Here is an 18755-nt window from a genome sequence, read left to right as displayed (position 1 = left end):
TGGCCCAGGTGGGAGGTTCGGGGCAAGGGCAAGCCTGGGGATGATGAAAGGGCGGTCAGGTGTAGCCTGGATATTTAGACTCCAATTAGGGAGTAGGCACTGGCTTCCAGTATGGTTCCCCGGAATGGCCTTCTGGCCCTCACCATAATGTCTGCGTGGACGGAAGGGGGAGTCAGGATGTGTAGGGTTTGGGGAGCTGGCTGCAGGGGTGACGGCAGATACTTCCGGTGGGGAAGTGGTGTGACTTGAGCAAGATCCCTCACACCACTCATTGCAAACGACCCCGGCCTGCCCCCTCCTGCCCTTGGGCCTGCTGTTTTCTTCTGTGGACGTGGTGCTCGTCACCGTCTAAGCGTCACCTCGTTTCCCATCCCGTGTTCGATTCCTGGTGTCTCTCTCCCCCTCAGAATGCAGGCTCCAGGAGGGCTTGTGTCGTTCCATTTTCCTAGTAACGCGGCCCAGGAGCCCGAACGGTGCCTGGCAGGGGTGGGTGCACGGTGGGTACCTGGTGAGTGGTGTAAGCTCTTCTATGGACGGTATTCCAGATGTTTCCTCCTCTGTGGCCATGATTACAGCAGCTGTGGCAGTCACTGCTCTTGCCCATGTCTCCTGGTTTCAGTCTAAGTTCCTCTCTTATCCACACCTGCCAGGGAATGGCTAGGCATAAGGCGGCCAGCTTCAAGGTGCTTTGGAACTGGTTTGGGACGGCTCAGACCCACTCTGCATCGGCCAGGAAAAGCAGTCCTTCGTAGACATAAAGAAAACCGTGGGCAGAGAGCAGTCCTGAAGACAGGCTGGGCCTTATGTATCACAGGGATTAATTATGTCGAGTCCCGCCGCTGACTTGGAATGCGGTTGCTCAGCCAAGAGGCGGCCGTGAATTTTCCATGGATTCTCACCGCCGGACTCGCAGCCTAGCTCGGAAGTGTCTCTTCAGCCCAGGGAAGGGAGCCTTGGTCTGCCCGGCGGCGCTGAGCGGCAGGAGCCCACCGGCCCCTCGCAGAGCCGGCCCGCCGCCGGCCTGCCCGGCATGTGCTGAGGCAGCTGTTCCGTGTGGCCGCGTTGCCTTTGATCACATGGAGTCATCATGTGTTTTCTGTCCCTTTTCATCCTCAGCCAGTTTCCTTTCCCACGGTGTACTCACAGGGAGCCAGCAGGGAGCTGTCACTGTCAGGCCTGCGTGGGGGCCCTAAGCAGTGCCCGAAGGGAAATCCCCCTCCACGCACTTCACGCCGACCAGCAGCACGCTGCACGCTGCCTGTGGGTCACACCCGGTCCCAGAGCTCATCCGAGAGCCGAGCTCCATGGCCGGGTCTCACCCCGCGCCCGGTGTTCCATTGAACCCCGAGGATGTCACGCATGCCCTGTGCTGATTGGCCAGGAAATGGAAAGGAAAAATAGTCACTGAAGACTCATGTGGTTTTTAACGCTTTCTATTGGAATTTGTTTTCCAAATGAGCCTCCCCTGCTTCCCAGGACGGCTACTGAGGGGGTTCCGCTAAAGCTTTCGGAGAAGCTGGCTGAGGGCCTCGCCAGGTGTGGGGTTCAGTATCTCCCCGGGCCTGCGTGGGCCTGACCTACCGCCTGCGGCACGTTTTCCTGGGGAAGTTCCAGCTAGAGAGCGAAGGCTCTGTGGCCTGGGGACAGGATTAAAGTCCATGTCGGTTCCAGATGCCGAAATAAAAACCCTGGCCTCAACGTTACCCTTTAAAAAACAGTAAGAGTTCATTCTGGCTTCATGTGGTTTTTTTAATAAACATTTTAATTCAGTTTTAATGCCAAACAGGCAGCTTACCTTTATTTTTTAGGAAGCTGGTACAAAAGATGAGAAGAGCATTTCATAACTGGGGAGTGGAGGGGGTAAAACAATGGAATAGTATGCAGTCAGGATAAGTCCAGAGAGAGGCAATTCTAATTTAAAGTGGCCAAAGGCAACTAAACAGGCTTTTAAAACTGGGCAAGGACAAGAAGAATAAGGGAATAACAGGAGGAGAAGGGTCCTCGCGGAAGCAGAATGCACGGTGTTAGCAGAGGCCCCGGCTCCCGTTTTCCTGGCAGAGAACGTTTCCCCCGTTAGGAGGCCAGAACAAGAGGTTTCAGGAGGAACTTACACCAGAGAAAAGCGAGGACAGGACCCGGGTCCCTCTCCCGAGCGTTTGGATAAACACTTTCCGAGCATCATCCCCGAGGCACAGCTGGGGTCTGTGAGACGCCAGAGAGAAAGACCAGCCAGAGGTCGGAGTTCTGGGGGTGGATTTACGTTTAACTTTTCAACATGGGACTTGGAGGCAGAATTTCAAGGTGGGATGTGGCTTATTCAGCTCTGCCAGCTGGCTCATCTACAACCCGCCTGGCCAAGGTAAGTCACCTTGAGAGTGACAGAGCAGCTGCACGGAGGAAACAGAGCCCATCTCCTCTCCCCCACCTCCCTCCTCCTCCACCCTCTCCCCAACAAAAACCAGGTCAGCTCCGGCTAACGGAACCGCGCCTCGTCAGTTCTCCCTCTGGCATCTTTGTGGGGTATTTGCGTTTGGCCGCAACTTGCTGGCCATAAGCACCCATCTGTTGGCTGTGTACTCAAGCGACGCCCGTCTGTGTGCTCTGGCTGACCCAGCGGCTGAGCAGAAGGCATGGGAAGTGGTGATTAACAGGCCTTTTAATCCGAAATTTGAGTTTGTTTCCCGTTTACATGTTTGGATAAGTGGATGTGTTTGGGTGTCTTGGCTCAAGGAATTTTCATTATCGCCTCAAAGGGTGCAATTTGAAATGGCCAGTGAGATTTTAAAAACAAACAAACAAACAAAAAAAGCACAACCTTCTAGCTAGTTTGATGGTACAAATATGTCATAAAGCTTTATGATAATCAAATAAAAGTATCAAATTGCTTATTAACCACTTTAGATTGCTGTAGTGGATAAGTGAATAAAGGAATAAATAAGTTAATAAAAAGAGCAAACTTAACGCCCTAAATGTGTACCATCCATACTTTCCTGGGAATCTACGACCTGATGATACGTATAAACACACAGAGCATACAGGGGTGGGCAAACTAGGTTTACATAATACAAATAAATAATACAATAATCGGTAAATAAGAATAGAAGAATAAACTCTTTTTGCATTCTCACAGCTGTAAGCCTACTTTCTCCCACCTCTACATTCATGCATCCATAGCCATATGCGCGTACTTGATCGTCTGTTGACTCTCGGCATACTGTCCCAACAAGTCTCAGTTATCTAGCTGGATCCTGGGCTTCTTTAACAGAAGTGGCCTCTGCCATCTTGGAGGTTGGGGGGACTGTCTTTCTGGGACACCAGCAGAACAGCCGTCCGGGCCCCGTGTCACAGGTCCTCCCACCCTCCAGAGACTGGAATCCTCTCTGCCTGTTCCTCTCTCCTTCGTGTCACAACCTAAAATAGGACGTCTGGCTCCCAAAGACAGCGGAGACCCAGGAGCCGAGGCGAGGCTGTATCTCCACCGCCGTCCTTGGTAGAATCACAGGCAGCACGTGATCCACGCCTCCCCTCCTCACTGAGTGCATGGTCACCCGAGTCGCTCCCCGCAGGCCCTCCGGGCAGGAGATCGCCAAGTGGCCTTCTCGTGTCAAGAATGGAGCTCTCGTCTCTATCGTCTCGGACGTGCCTGTCGCCATTAATTTACGCTTTTCACCAAAACCCTCCCCTCAGGATGTCCAGTCCTTTCACGCCTGTTGTCGGGAGATGAACATCACCTGGTCCTGTTTCTGAGCTCCTCTCCCCGAGTCTGAGAGGCCGCGATGGCCAAGGCTTCACCAAGTAGCTTAAAGAGGAAGACGTGTCCTCACGGCCCAGCATTTCAGAACTGGGGCCGACCCTGTCACATTCCTGTTTGTCACCGATTTCTTTCTCCACAGCCGGCTGCCCCGACTCCTTGATCAAAGAGCTCCATCACTTCAGGATCCTTGGGGACGAGCAGGTGAGTCACAGCTCCGAGGCCCCACACCACGCGTGTCACTAAGGAGACGGCCTGGGCTCCCCCGGGGGCTGCGTGTTCCCTGACCCCGGTTGCCTTAAATGGGGGGAACGTGCACTGGGGTCTGTGTGAGCACACTCCTCCCTGTCCAACCCACCAGAGCACTTCATCCCGACACCAGCAGAGAGGGGGAGACTGGCAGATAAGCCAGCCAATAGCGGAGGCGGGCTGTGAGGGACCTTGTCTGCGGTGGCGGGGCCAGCTCTGTCCAGGTGTGTGTGCTGTGGGACACAGCATGTCCCACTCAAGGCAGACTCGCTAACTTCTGTGTGCTCAGGAAGAGGCATCTGACTTAAATACGTAGATGTGCTACATAAATGATTCAGGTGCTGGACAACATACATGTCAGAAACATAATACAGAGCGTGTTATCTGTGAGTAACGCTCGCGTGCACACACACACACACACACACATGCCTGCTTAAAATAACTCGATGTGGGGCTGCACCTGTCCACCCTCTGCAGTGCTCACTGTCCCGTCTGTCCCCGCAGTACGGCCGCTACCAGCACTACGGCGCCGAGGAGTGCGTGCTGCGCATGGGCGGTGTGCTGTGCCCGCGCCCCGGCTGCGGCGCCGGGCTGCTCCCCGAGCCCGGCCAGCGGAGGGTCACCTGCGAGGGCGGCGGCGGCGACCTGGGCTGCGGGGTGAGTACGCGGCACCCGTGTCGCTCTTCTGCGTTCGCTGCTCGGCCGCTGGCTGGGCTTCCTGTGTGCTGTGGTCCCATTGCCCATTTGAACTCAACGTCTTTGAACTGGTGTATAAGAGAAAGACTTACAAATTCTTACACAGGACTGCAGAGTGATAGAGAGATAGTAGACAGAGATAGATAGATGATAGATAGATAGGTGATAGATGATAGATAGATAGATGATAGACAGATGACAAATAGATGGTAAAAAGAGAGAAGAAAGGCAAATAGATAATAAAATGATAGATAGGTAATAGATGATAGATGATAAAATGATAGATGATAGATAATAGGCAAATAGATGATAAAATGATAGGTGATAGATGACAGATAGATGACAGATGATAGTCAAATAGATGATAAAATGATAGGTAGGTGATAGATGATTGATAGATAGATAAGTAGATTGATAGATGATAGGTAGATAGATAGATGATAGGTAGGTAGGTAGAGATGTATTTCTTGGGAGAGGGAGGTGTCCGCTTATCAATCACTCGGGCAGTCACCGCGGAGCAGGGGAGCCGGCGTCTCTGAGAGGAACAGACCTGCTGCTCAGCTGAGGACTCAGGTGCAGGGGACATGGTGTCGCTCACCTGTGCCCTCAGGGCTCCGATTACTAGTGTTGTTTTAGAAATGACCTCCCAGACACACACTATCCCCAAGCAACGCCGACCATGCGACCAGCTTAGGCCGCTGGAAGGACAGGACCCGTCACCCAGACGCGGCCACAGGTCTCGCCGCCTCCCCACGCATCTACCTCAACGCCCACGGGTCACTTCCGCCGTCAGACGGAAGCTGCAGGGAGCGACCCCCGATGGGGCTGTGGCCGTGGCCCATGCGCCACGCGGATACGCAGCGGCTGTTGTAAGGAGTGGTCTCCTGCGCTGAGGCTGCCGGACCAAGACTGTTCTTGTTGGCATGGCGATGATCTAAGGAAAGCGGGTCCTGCCTCCCGCGGTCCCCCGATGCCCAGCGAGCCCGCCTCCCGGGCTTACAGGAGGAGGTGGCGGAAGGCCTTCTCTGTTCGCCTTTTCCCCAGTTTTGTTTTAATTCCGAGAACCGTCCTCCGGCCTCCTGCCTCACACAGGCCTTCGCCTGGTCATGCCCCGGCACCTCCCCCAGAGGGTCGGCCGGCCTCCCGGAGGCAAAGTTACCTTCCCACAGGCATCCCGGCGTCTGAGCTCATCAGGCACGCCCCTCCCCTCGCCCCGCAGTGGCCGTCTCCTCCCCTGGAGCTGATGCTGCCGGGACCAGGCCTCGCAGCACCCTCAGTGGGGCCCACCCGGTGCCTGCCATCGCCTACTCAGCACGCGGTACCTTTTTGTGGGCATTTAACCTGCACACCTTCATCGTCGGTGACATGCGCGCCGTACTTTGTCAGCCACCACGCCACATCGGGAGATCGAGTCTTTACCGAGAACACACGCTCTGTCTGTCCAATCTGCATCAACTTCATGGATGGGTTGTTTGCCACAGAAGTTCACATGGGATCCAATATTTTAAACTTTAAAAAAAAAAGTCGAGCTGTAAAAGACACTGTTTGTCAGCCTCCCGTTGCTGCCGGAACCATCACCACAAGCTGGCGGCGGACCGTGGCGTTTGCCATTATCCTCCGTCTAACGGGCCTGGCCGGGGACCAGAAGGCCGGCCTCCCGCGGCCGCCAGGCGGGGGAAGAGCGGATGGCGGGCACTTCCAAAGCTGAGGAACGCCCGCGGCATCCTGGCTCTGGCCCGACGTGGAGATGACCCGGTCACCGCATCGGGCCGCCTCCTCGCCCGGCCGGATGCTGGGGCCATCAGACCGTGGATGCGGCGGGTCCGAGCGTCCTGCCGGGAAGACAATTTGTCCCTCAGCGGGGTGGCGGGGAACAGCTGGTCCGAGACGCCCGAAGAGGTGATGTTTGGGGCAAGTTGTGTTTTTCCGGTTTAACAGAAAACCTCACTGAGCCGTGGCCTCTCAAGTCGCCAGGCAGTGTGTGGGGTCCTCCCCGCCCCGCCCCGCCCGCCTCGCTGGCCGGTGGAGAGTGGCCCGCCCGGCCCCGCCTCCCAGCAGACGCCCAGCAGCCACAGACGCTGCGGTCGGGCGATGTGCTCAAGGCCCCGGGGCAGCACCACGGGGGACGTTCGGTTAAATGTGGCGCTTACCTCCGGTCCGGCCTTTAAAAGGCCCCTCTCCCCGGAGAGCTCATACACAGGCCCCACGGGGCGGCTTCTCTCCCTCCTGCACGCCGACCGCCCGGCAAGTGTCCTTTTATTGTGAATCCTCACCCGGGGGATTCCTCCAACTGCCCACTGGCTGTGGGCGTTTAAATGTTCTATTAGACTTGGTGCAGAGCTGGGTGAGGCGGCGGCGGGCGCCCATAGGCCGGGACAGTGTCAGCAGAGCGGCAGTCTGCCTTCACCACGGGGGCGAGCGTTTGTGAAGGTTGGGGGTGGCTCCTTTAACAAGAGAACCGTTGATGGGGAGTCCCTGCCTCCCCAGGCTCGGGGGCATCCCCCCAGCAGGTCCCTGCCTCCCCAGCCACGTGACATCCCCTCCAGCCAGCCCAGTGTCCTTGCCTCCAAGCTGTCACTGGTCACTCACACGTGGCATTGGAAGCTCATTGTGGGATTCACTTCCCGCTCCAACCCATCACCTGACGAGCAGCTCTCCTCTGAGAGAACGGGAGGCCGCTCTCTCACTGTGGGGTGCCAACGGCATCACCCCGTTCACCCCAGGATGCTCCCCACAGAGTCGGCCCATAGGGACCCGGGCCAGCGTGGTCCACAGCCAGGGCCCCTCGCAACCCCTCTTCGTGCCCCTGCCTCCCCCTGTTCCCAGGAGATGCTCAGGTGACCCGCCCTGGGCCCACCCCACCCCCATGGCCCCCTGTTTTCCTCTCTATGCATCCGTCCACCCACTGCCTGGATAACACAGGGTCCGGCTCTCAGAGGAGGGGTGATATGGAGCCGGGCTCCCGGGGCCTGAACCCCAGCTTCCCCACGCCCTGGGTGCCGGTGAGGGCAGGTCACTGAACTCTGCGTGCCAGGTGGGTTTGTGGGTGAAATGGGGTCAGGACGGTGCCAACCGCGAGGGCAGTTCTGAGAGGCATGTCCGCAGCCCGTGCCCCGTCTGCCGGGAGGACACTGAGGCGCCGGCCGGAGGGCTGGTCCGGCCACACGCTACTGTGTGCTTCCCCACGCGTGTTTCTCACGCTCACCCCACGGTCACTGTGAGGGGACAGAGGGGACCCGCCGCCAAACCCCGACCCTGAGGACGCCGTGGGGGCGGGTGGGCCGCTGGTTATGACCCCCCACACCCCACCCGCCCCCGGAGAAGGGGAGCCACTCTCAGAGCCGCACGCCCGGTGGCCGCAGGTGACCGGTTATTCGGGGACAAGTCACGGACGCGGGGTGAGGGGCGTGGTCGCCATGGGAGCCGATGGGTCGGGATGAGGTGAGGGAGGAACCTCGGTCCAGTCCCCAGGGCTCCCTGAGGTCTGCCCGGTCCCGCTGTCGGGGTTCACCTGTGAGCTCCTTGGGGGGAATCGGGGCAGACCAGCGGTCTGAGGCCTCCCCAGGAGAGCGGACCCCGGGCTGGAAGGTGTGAACGCACCACTCGTGCTGCTGTGCTACTTTAAATTCCTACGCAATGTGCCTGAAATAGCAGATAAAGTCTAGACTTCCACATTTAATCAAAGTCTTAATCGTAATGAGCCGCGCTTATGAAAGGGCAATTAGCAGATTCCCAAAGGACGGGGAATAGCAACTTGCTAATAGCATCCCGAAGGTTCCGCTCTCCGCGCTGGCACATGGAGTAATTCCCCGGCAGAGGCGTGCGAGCCTCCAGGAGCCACCCTGAGCCAGTCCCGAGGCCCGGTCTTCGTCAGTCCTGGTCCTCGCCTGTCCCGGTCCAGTCCTGCCCGCCTGTGGCTTGGCCCAGCACCGCCCGCCTCCGTGCCAGAGGGCGTCTCTCCTGTGTCGACTCAGCGATTGTCAAAGCTGCTCCTAAAACGCTCGGGGTCGTGGGTGAAGCTCGCCGTCCACTTCATCTGAAGCTCCGTTTGGACTGTTTGTGAGCGGCACCAGGAGGAACATCTGCACACGTACCACAGACACTGCCGGTGCGTGACGCTGTGCAGACCGGACTGAAGTTTCTGGGGAACAGAGAGCATCCGGACATGGCAAAGAGCCATTTCCTGCTACTTGTCCTGGTGTGTCAGCATCCGGACCCCTGACCAAGTCACAGGACTACTCAGAGCTGGTTGCAGGTCTTACACTGAATTTCAAAAGTTTGCGCTCACCAAACAAAAATAAGTTGGAATATATATATATATATATATATATATATATATATATATATAATGGTTGGATCATTATATATAATTATATATATAATTATATATGATTAATATATATAATATATATTATATATATATTATACACACACACACACACACACACACACTGAGTGGCCAGATTATTATGTGTTCAGAGATCATAGTAATCTGGCCACTCCGTGTGTATGTAATATATATATTATATTGGACTTCTGGGTAAAATTTCGTTTCGTGAAATGTGAACATCTCGGTCATCTTTAAGGTCTCTCCTTGTTCCCACATTCCATAAAACCATAGCTTGAGCCCCATGGGACCTTACAGTGTAAGGGGTGTATGTTCATGTGTAACCTTTCCAGGGATGAGCCATGTTCCTGTCTTGAAGCTGATTTTCCAAAACCTTGAACATTTCTTAATTTCATGGCATTTCTATACAAAGCCGTTCCCAGTCACTGTGTGAGACAGTGTGATTGCTCTGCGTCTCCCGCGGTTTCCAGCTCAGTCCAGATCATTCCGCCTTTCTCCAAGATGCCCCTCTCTGCGGGAGCGTTCTTACCCTCCGGTGAGTCTGTGTGATAGTGGGAACTGACCCAGCGGAGTGAGGGCCCCTCTCAGACACCGGTTCCAGTCCGTCCTCCTCCAACGCTGACCCCGCCTTCTGTGAACCAGGGTGGTTTTGGGGGAAACAGAAGTGGGTCCACGGCTTTCAGACACATATATTTTAATTAGAAGGCTAGAAATATTCTCATTTATAATTCCATCTATTACTGTTTGCTTTCATTGCATTAGAGAAGGAGCTGGCTCGAGGGCTCGTGTAATTATTACAGAACCACAGAGGAGCAAGAACGAATTGGGAAGCAGGAAAGGAGACCGGGGTCTATTTTAAAGAAAGAAAGGAAGAAAGAAAAGGGAAAATACGGAAACCCGTGGACAGGGATGCCCGCACGGTTTTTAATCGCCACCGAGCAGGGTACAACCAGGAAGTAAAAGACACCCTCCCAGCCCAGGGGTTACATCGGGTTTCCTCGCTGAGAGGCCAGGCATCTGAGTGGCTGGCTGGCTGCATAATGGACTCCCGGGAATATTAATAGATTCGCTATAGGCTGAGCGCTGATTTATGGAGAACGTCATACTTGCCAATGCAAATTTGTTCTCACCGCGAGTGACAAATGTGCTGGGCGGTGGCAGCTGCGCGACCTGGTCTGAGGGGTTCCGCGGGCACTGGTGACCTGGGCCTTCCCTCCCGAGCCAACGGGAAGGGGCGGGTCAGAGCCGGGTCGGAGCCACGGGAGCCGGCGGCGGCGGAGCCCGCAGCTCTGATCTGTGAGTCAGACCAGTCCTTGGATTGCAGGGTGCTGTCCCCTAGGGCGGTGGTCAGCAAACTCATCCGTCAGCAGAGCCAAATACCAGCAGGACAAAGATTGGAATTCCTTCGGAGAGCCACATTTTTTAAACTGAAACTTCTTCTAACGCCACTTCTTCAACATAGACTTGCCCAGGCCGTGGTATTTTGTGGAAGAGCCACACTCAAGGGGCCAAAGAGCCGCAGTTTGCTGATCATGGACCTGGGGGACACTTGGTCATGTGTGGAGACAGTTTTGATTGCCATAGCTGGGGAAGGGGAGCACTGCCCAGTTGGGGCGTGTGGGAGGCAATCAATCCATGTCTCTCTCAGCAGTACTCCTCTCTGTCCCCCCTCCCTTCCTCTCTCTCTAAAACATCAATGGGGGGGGGGGGGGGGGTGTATCCTCAGGTGAGGATCAACAACCACAAAAAGCAGCGCCGAGGTCAGGAACCCTGAGCCAGCCCCACGTTTAGGTCTGACGCGGTGCCGCCGCTTGTCCGGGAGACCTGCCTGCGCTCCCCACGCCTCGTCATCCTGCCTAGCAAAGGAGCCAATCCCAGCACCTGCCTCCGGCCCCGGGTCGCCACGGACCTCGGACCTCGGGGCGATGCAGCCTCCCGAGCAGAGTGACAGCTGGGAAGTCACTCAGCCCCGGCCGTGCGGTCGCGGCCGCTTGTGGCGCCTGTTTCTTGTGGCCTGGCCGCGTTTCCCGCCGGCAGGCGTGCGGTGTGAGAGCAGGTGCCGGCACTCAGACTGGCCGCGGGCTAAGAAAACCGGAGCAGCTCTCTCCTCTCAAACCCCGCTGTGACCTTAATCTGCCGCGGCGGGCGGGGAGCGGGGAGGCGGGGGGAGCCATGGCCGACGGGCTGCTGGGAGGCCCGGATGTGTGTCACCTTCAGCACGCGGCCAAGGGAAGGACAGATCACACCATGTTCAGGATCCGGGGACTCTGCGTTTTGTGGGGTTATAGGCTGGAAATCACAGCAAGAACTGAGAGAAACCAAGATGGCGGCATAGATAACCACCTAACTGCAGCCGCACACAACAATTTCAAAAAATACAACTGAACCATAAAGTGGACATTACCCAGAACCACAGGAAAGTTGACTGACTGGAAATTCTACGAAGAGAAGGAAAGAGGAAACCAGAAGGAAAATCAGAGGAGCTGTAAAAGCCTAAGGTACGGACACACATTGCGTGCGCGGAGAGGACACAGCCAGAGAGGAGGGGCGGCTGAGTGCCTGGCTGGCATTCCCTAGCCAGGAAGGAGATAAAAGCTCCGGACTTTGCTGAGCCCCAGTTCCGACTGCACTGAACCCCAGTTTTGGGCGAGACCCTCGGGCCCCAGGCTCATAGAGAGGGAATCTGGGCTGTAAGGCGGAAGCTCAGGGGAGCAGCAAAAGACAGAGCCTCTGAGTTGCGCACATTTTGCGCAGAGGACAGACTGGATTGCCCTAGCGGGAAGGAGACATAAGCTCCGGACTGCTCTTAACCCCACTTCCAACTGCACTGAACCCCAGTTGCGGGCTCCTTGGGGGAGAGACTAGTCTGGAAACAGGTGAAACTCTAGGGTACCTTTCTCTCAGAGGTGCTTGCAGCGAGTACCAAAGGCAACAACCCTGTCCCCCCAGGAGTGTGTCTCGGGGCAGCGTCACTCTGTGTGCTGACTGGCCAGCCGTTTGTCTTGTTTTCTAAGGAATGTGAGTGTGGGAGAGAGTCACCCTCGGGCACTGGCAGCCGGGCCAGGTCACAGCCGTTCCTCCGAGCCCCTCCTCCCACGGGCAGCCTTCCACAGGGCACAGACGGACCACGGCGGCGTCTAGACGGACAGACAGGGAGCGCCTCTTCTTGTGAGCCAGGAAGCATGACCTGAGAGTCTCTGTCTGCCTTTGGTTGGCTTTCCCCCGGTGGCGTGTGGTTCCAGCTGTCGTCGGAGGCAGATGACCCGGATTGAGTTACTTCGCTCGGAGGATGTACTCAATCATAGGACAAAATCCGAATGCCAGATTTTGAAACTAGGGTGTTACTTTTTGATATTGACGGAATTGAATGAGCCCACGGGTTCTAAATTGCAAGTATAAATCAAGTAATTGTGGCAATAACACATCAAAGCCTCTTCTCCGTTAGCCCGGTCCCGATCGATAACCACAAACCATTTATCCGAGATAATGTCCTCACCTGCGCCTGACGGCCTCATTCATAACCGTGAGGGAGCCATCGCCCCGGTGACAGCTGTCTTCTCCGCATCGACTTTCCCATCGCTCCGTCCGAACAGGCGGGCGCTCAGCCCCTCGCGCTGTGCTGACCTTGGGGAGACTGGCCTCCGCTGTGCACAGACTCCGATCACCAGCTCCGGGCGCTTTCATTGTAAAAGGAGAAGCCCACCCCCGAGGGGAGGTTAGCTAGACTCCGCTCCGAAGGTTTGCCCGGCAAACAGACGGGAGGATACAGAGCAGTAGATGATCCTGGCCTGGACGCCCTTTGTGGCTGAGCTGTCCAGCGCCCCCTCCTCCCCACCCCGTTAGGAGGGAGCTGTCAATGTGTAACAAAAGTGCAAAGACTTGGACAGAAAAGACACACAGGGCCCGGCTGGCGTGGCTCCGGGGCTGAGCATGGACCTATGAATCAGGAGGTCACAGTTCGATTTCTGGTCAGGGCACAGGCCTGGGTTGAGGCTTGATCCCCAGTGGGGGGCGTGCAGAAGGCACCCGATCCATGATTCTCTCTCATCACTGATGTCTCTCTCTCTCTCTCTCTCTCTCTCTCTCTCTCTCTCTCTCTCCTTTCCTCTCTGAAATCAATTTAAAAAAACATTTTTTAAAGAAAAAGAAAAGATACACAGGAACTCAGAATATACCAGGTATGCTACTTAGTAACCATTAACTTCTTACAAATTTGAAATATAAATGCCAACCCCTCCCCCGCCTCCTGAGAAATGGGCTCCTGAGTGTCTATTGCCTCCGTCTCCGCCTTCTCCGTGCATGGGAACTGCCTCAGTACGTGCACTCACTTCAGCACACGGCAGTCCATACAGCACACGTATGATGTCTATGTCACGTGTGAACGGACACGTGGAGGCAGGGCAGAGGGTGGCAGGGGAGTGCGGGGGGTCTTTATGGAGCTGGTCTTCCTCCCGGGCGTCCCCCACCTGCAGCTTCTCCATCGGGGGAGGGGGGTGGCCTGGCTCCTGGGAGCCCAGAGCCGAAGGCCGGGCTGGAGCGGAGCAGCCGCTCCGGTTTAGCCGCAGGGCAGCCCGGTTAGGCTCACGGAGAGCCGAGGGCTCAGACGGGAGCCGGTCAGTGCACAGCGGCCCCTCTCCGAGCGGAAGGCAGCGCTCGGTCACCTCGCAGGGGCCCGGGAGCAGGGAGCAGGTTGCCATGGTAACCGCTCAGTGTGGGGCGAGGAGGAAAATGGGATTAAAAGAGGATATTTTCCTTCCACCCGGCTCTTTCCTCCAAGATCGTTAAGAGGTCGCCGCCCTGCGCTGGCAGAAAAGAAATCCGATTCAGGCTTACGGGGCACAGCCGCCGGCTGGGGGAGCGGGAGCCGGCGGCCGGCTGCGGGGCGCTCCTGCGTGGGGCTCCTGTGGCTGTTATTGCGGCGGGGGGGGGGGCAGGGGCGGGGGGCAGGACAGTGGATTGATAGCGGGGTTTCGTGGGAGCTTAAACAGGAGGAGCTGTCCCTTCTGCAGCTGCCTCCTCCCTCGCCAGCTCCCCTGGCCTCCCTCAGCCGGCTCCCTGGGCCTCCTCGCCCGGCTCCCTGGGCCTCCTCACCCGGCTCCTTGGAGCCGTGGAGGAGGTCAGAGGTGAGAAAGGGCACGTCCTGGGCAGAGCTGTCCGGGGAGAGAAGGGGCCTGACCACTGGGTGTGACGGGAAGGTGTGGCTCAGTGGATAGAGCAGTGGTCCTCAACCTTCCCAATGCCGTGACCCTTTAACCCAGCTCCTCATGCTGTGGTGACCCCCAACCACATTATTGTCGTTGCTACTTCATAGCTGTGATTTGGCTACTGTATGAATCGGATGTAAATGTCTGATATGCATGATGTCTAAGGTGACCCCCGTGAAAGGGGCCGTGACCCCCCCAGAGAACCAGGAGCTACAGGTTACAGACGGGTGGCCAGAGGGATGCGGCCCCCGTTAGGGCACGTTCCTGGAGGGAGGAGGTGTGGCTGCCGTGGGAGCAGTCTCCGAGGCCGAGCTGGGGCCCCAGGTCCGTAAAACCGTGAGAGCGAGGACCGAGGTCCAAGGTCTCTGCCAGCCCAGACTGAGTCAGCGTGTGCCTCCGGGTAAAGGGCTCCAGGCGGCGTGGCACAGTGCCCCAAGCCATGAGCCACGCGTGTCCCCAGCCGTGTCGCATGTTCCCCGTGGGCTCTACAGGGCCAAAGTGCTGACCCTGAACTCTGGCTTGCCACCTTAGGGTCCTTCACGGCCCCTGGCACTGCCCCGGGTGCCTGTGAGAACTCACCGGCCAGTGTAGCCACCTCCTCTCACCCGTCCCCACGCTGCCCCCATCGTTAGTTCCCGTTCCGAGTCCTGTCCGTGGGGCAAACAGCCCAGCTTCACGTCCCCGAGGGGCAGCTCCGGCCAGCGCCCGGCTGGCTGCAGCCCGGGCAGGCTGGGCGCCCTCGAGGACCCTGCCTTGTCCTTGGGAGCCGTGAACTCCAGGCGGTGCCTCTGCTGGGCCCTGTGGCTGCCCCCCACGCAGTGAGAATAGACTGCAGATGAGCCGGGCTGGCAGCAGAGCCCTGAGTGCACACTCCAGCTCCCCCGTCCTATCTGCATTCGGACAGACTGGCATCCGCGCCTCCCACCGCGGCCCCTGCACTCTCATCCCCGGCTCCCGCACTCCCCTGATCGCTCTCCTTCCCCCAGGCTCCCGCAGCCGCCCCCTCCTCCCTCGGGTCCTCCCTGTTCTTGGCAGGGAGCCAGCGGGGAGCATCTGCGGCGCATAATGAGCCATTGTTCCTCTGAGCAGCACTGGGTGCGCTCCTTCCTGCTGACTTTACAGGGACCTTGTCTCCTCCTCTGAGGACTCCGCTGCAGGGACAAGAGTCACCTTCCCTTCCCTCTCGCGGAGTGATTGACCCGCCGTCTCCTACAGGAACACACCGGAGAGAGAAAGGCGGCGGCAGAGGCTGCCATGGGCCATGTGAACCCGCCAAGGCCGGGCCGCACCCTCTAAGCGCCGCTCCCCTGCACGCCCCCGCCTCCGCCTCTCCGGCCCTCTTTCCTGGTGCATGTCCCGCCCCCGTGCGCGGCTGTCCACGGCCCTGGGACAGGGCTCGGTGGGTGTTTCTGGCTGGCACACGGGCGGCCCTGCTCCAGCAGCCACGTGCCCGGTGACCGTGTGCATAGCTTCCGGGACCGGACGGCCCAGGGTCCGGCCGGCCTGTCCCCGCCTGAGCCAGTGAAGCAGACACAAGGCTGAATCCCGTATGAGCGTTTATTCCGATCCTGCGGGCAGCCTGGGAGAGCAGCAGGCCACCCACAGAAACCTCTGCCCTCCCCCTACGCCAGCTGCTCAGAGGGGAGGAGGACAGAGGTTCCGGGGGAAGGAGGCAAAAGAGTGTGGGGAATGGGCCGTTGGCAGGTAATTTGGGCTGGAGATTGCAAAGGCCTGCAGGCAGGCAGAGGCCGGGATCTTCACAGGCTTAGTGACCTGCACAGGGCGGGCATCTCTGGGGTCTGCAGCAAGGACTCTGAGCATCTGAAAGAGAAGTTCCTCCACCTCTTTTCCTCATTATGGACGCCAGAGAGGAAGGGAGAGGGAGAGAGAGAGACATCCATGATGAGAGAGAATCGCGGGTCGGCTGCCTCCTGGGGGGCCCACACTGGGGACCAAGCCCACACCCCGGGCCTGTGCCCTGACCGGGAATCGAACCGTGACCTCCTGGTTCACAGGTCAGTGCTCAACCCCGGAGCCGCCCCAGCCGGGCCCAAATCAGGAAACTTTAAGAGGGACTTTGCCACCTGTTCTGGAGGGTGACAGACACGGAGCCTGGGGCAGCACCCAGGCTCCCACATAAGATCAGGCGGTGGGGCCGGCGCTGAGCCGCAGGGCCGCCTCCCGTCGCTCACCGGTAGCTGAGGGCCAGCAGCACACGGCGCCCTGGACACGGCCCTGCAGCCACCGGGCAGGACCCACGGGCTCTGACCGCCCGCCGCTCACAGAGGCCACGTTTCCTCAGACGGGGCGGCAGCAGACCGTGCCGGGGTCACACACCGGCAGGCCGGTGCCCGACCGCCTGCCCAGGGCCTTCCGACAGAGCCGCTCTCCGCAAACACGGCCTTGCATCGCCCGTGCGTTTCTCCCTTAAAACAGCGGAGAGGGAGCGGGTGTACAGGCCACACAGAAGCTCTCCCAGGGCCACGGAGAAAGCAGGCCCGGCCTGTCTCGTGTCCTGGCCCGCGTGCTGGGCGCGACGTGGCACCGGGTGCCTGTGGCACCCGGAGAGGCTGCGGGGGCATCTCCATCGTTGGCATCCTGCCTGTTTGTTTACTCGCGTCTCGAACCCACGGCCGGGCAGGCTCCTCCCCGGGAAACTGCCCATCTCGAGGGGCTTGGACCGATGCCATTCGCCACGGATGTGTGTCTCTCTCCCCTTTCTCTCTCTCTCCGATCCCTTCCTTGTCCACAGTTCTTTCCGTGCAGAGAGGGAGGACGGGGAAGAAGAGAGCATGGGGAGCACACAGAGGGCCCTGAGGAGCGTGGGCACCGTCAGAGAGGCGCGGGCGTGGGTTCAGGTTCCGGGGGTTTCCGTTTATTCTGTTTTCCCGGCTGCTGTGTCAGGTGGTTGGTGCTCTGCCCTCGGCCGGCGAGCGAGAGGGCAGTGAGCGTCCTGCTCTGGGTCCCCCGCCAGCTGTCCCCGATGTTTTCTTGGAGGAAATCATAGGAAAGATATTCCTTTGCTGTTGCTGTTTCCATAGTGATAACCCATTAGCGAAACTCTATACGGAAAGTCCAAAAGAATGGAAGTTGTGCTTTTCATCAAATCCTCTACTTCTCAGACTCACAAAACTCTGAGCTCTCTGCCCATTAGCACACCGATATTTACCTCTGACCCTGCGGAACCAGAATAAACCGGAGAGTCGAGAAACCTATCACAACTTTTTTACGCGTCCGTTTAACCTCTCCGTGGATTTCTTCTGTGTAGATGCTGCACATAAAGTCTTCTTGTGCAGAGCTGACTCATTTCTCTCTGAATGTCGCATGTGGTCCGTTTAGAGCTGTGAGCGCCAGTCAGGCTTCCTGTGACCTCAGGGCCCCTGTCTTCCTCCCGGTGGTCCTGGGGCCGGACAGAGAATGTCGCTTCTCGAAGTGACCTCGCACCCACTGAATGCTCTCGTGCTGGCTCCCTTGATTTAAAAAAATATATATATATTTTTATTGTCTAAAGTTTTACATAAGTCTCCTTTTTCCCTGGTTGACCCTCCCACCCCTGAGGGCAACTCCCAACACCCCAGTGTCTGTGTCTATTGGTCACACTAACACGCGTGCATACTCATCCTTGGGCTGATCTCTAACCCCCTCTCCCCACCACCACCATCCCCCCTGCCATTTGTCTCTGGATCTATTTTTGTCCATCAGTTTACGTTGTTCATTATATCCAACAGATGAGTGAGATCATGTGATAGTTATCTTTCTCTGCCTGGCTTATTTCATTTAGCATAATGCTCTCCATGTCCATCCATGCCGTTACAAATGGTAAAAGTTCCTTCCTTTTTATGGCAGCGTGGTATTCCATTGTGTAGATGTACCACAGCCTTTTAATCCACTCATCTGCTGATGGGCACTTAGGCTGTTTCCAAATCTTAGCCATGGTGAATTGTGCCGCTATGAACAGAGGGGTGCATATGTCCTTTCTGATTGGTGTTTCCAGTTTCTTGGGATATATTCCTAGAAGTGGGATTACTGGGTCAAATGGGAGTTCCATTTTCAGTTTTTTGAGAAAACTCCATACTGTTCCCCACAGTGGCTGCACCAGCCTGCACTCCCACCAGCAGTGCACCTGGGTTCCTTTATCTCCACATCCTCGCCAGCACTTTGTTGATTTGTTGATGATAGCCGTTCTGACGGGTGTGAAATGGTACTGCATTGTGGTTTGGCCCCTTAATGTTTAGTGAAGGCTGAAAACAATTGACTGTGTGAGCTCAGGACATGGGTTACCACTCAGAAAGGGGGTCAGTTCCAGGCATCACCCCCAATACTCAGCTCCCAGGCCGCTTTTTGACAACTTGGGATGGAAATTCTACACCCGGAGTTAATCGTTTAAGAAAGGACTGGCTTTTGCTCTTCAAGGTCCCCTGAGTGTCCCCATAGACGATGGAGTGTGTGTCATTCAGTGTCCAGATGCCCGACGTAATGATTCAGACAGCAGTGAGCACCAGACCTT

At 57.4% G+C, this 18755-nt stretch overlaps 1 protein-coding gene across 2 annotated transcripts in view; it reads left to right on the top strand.

Moving 5' to 3' along the window:
- The window catches only part of PRKN (parkin RBR E3 ubiquitin protein ligase), a 353591-nt gene that overhangs the window by 318867 nt on the left and 15969 nt on the right, over positions 1-18755 (top strand). For both annotated transcript variants that reach the window (XM_084890914.1, XM_084890913.1), the window contains exons 8-9: positions 3894-3955; positions 4505-4657. In XM_084890914.1, coding sequence (XP_084747040.1) covers positions 3894-3955; positions 4505-4657 — 215 coding nt within the window. The remainder of the gene's footprint in view (positions 1-3893; positions 3956-4504; positions 4658-18755) is intronic.

The sequence above is a fragment of the Pipistrellus hanaki genome (genome assembly GCF_964339955.1).
Source record: "Pipistrellus hanaki genome assembly, chromosome: 7".
Taxonomy (NCBI): Eukaryota; Metazoa; Chordata; class Mammalia; order Chiroptera; family Vespertilionidae; genus Pipistrellus; species Pipistrellus hanaki.
This window is presented reverse-complemented; position numbering and strand designations above follow the sequence as displayed.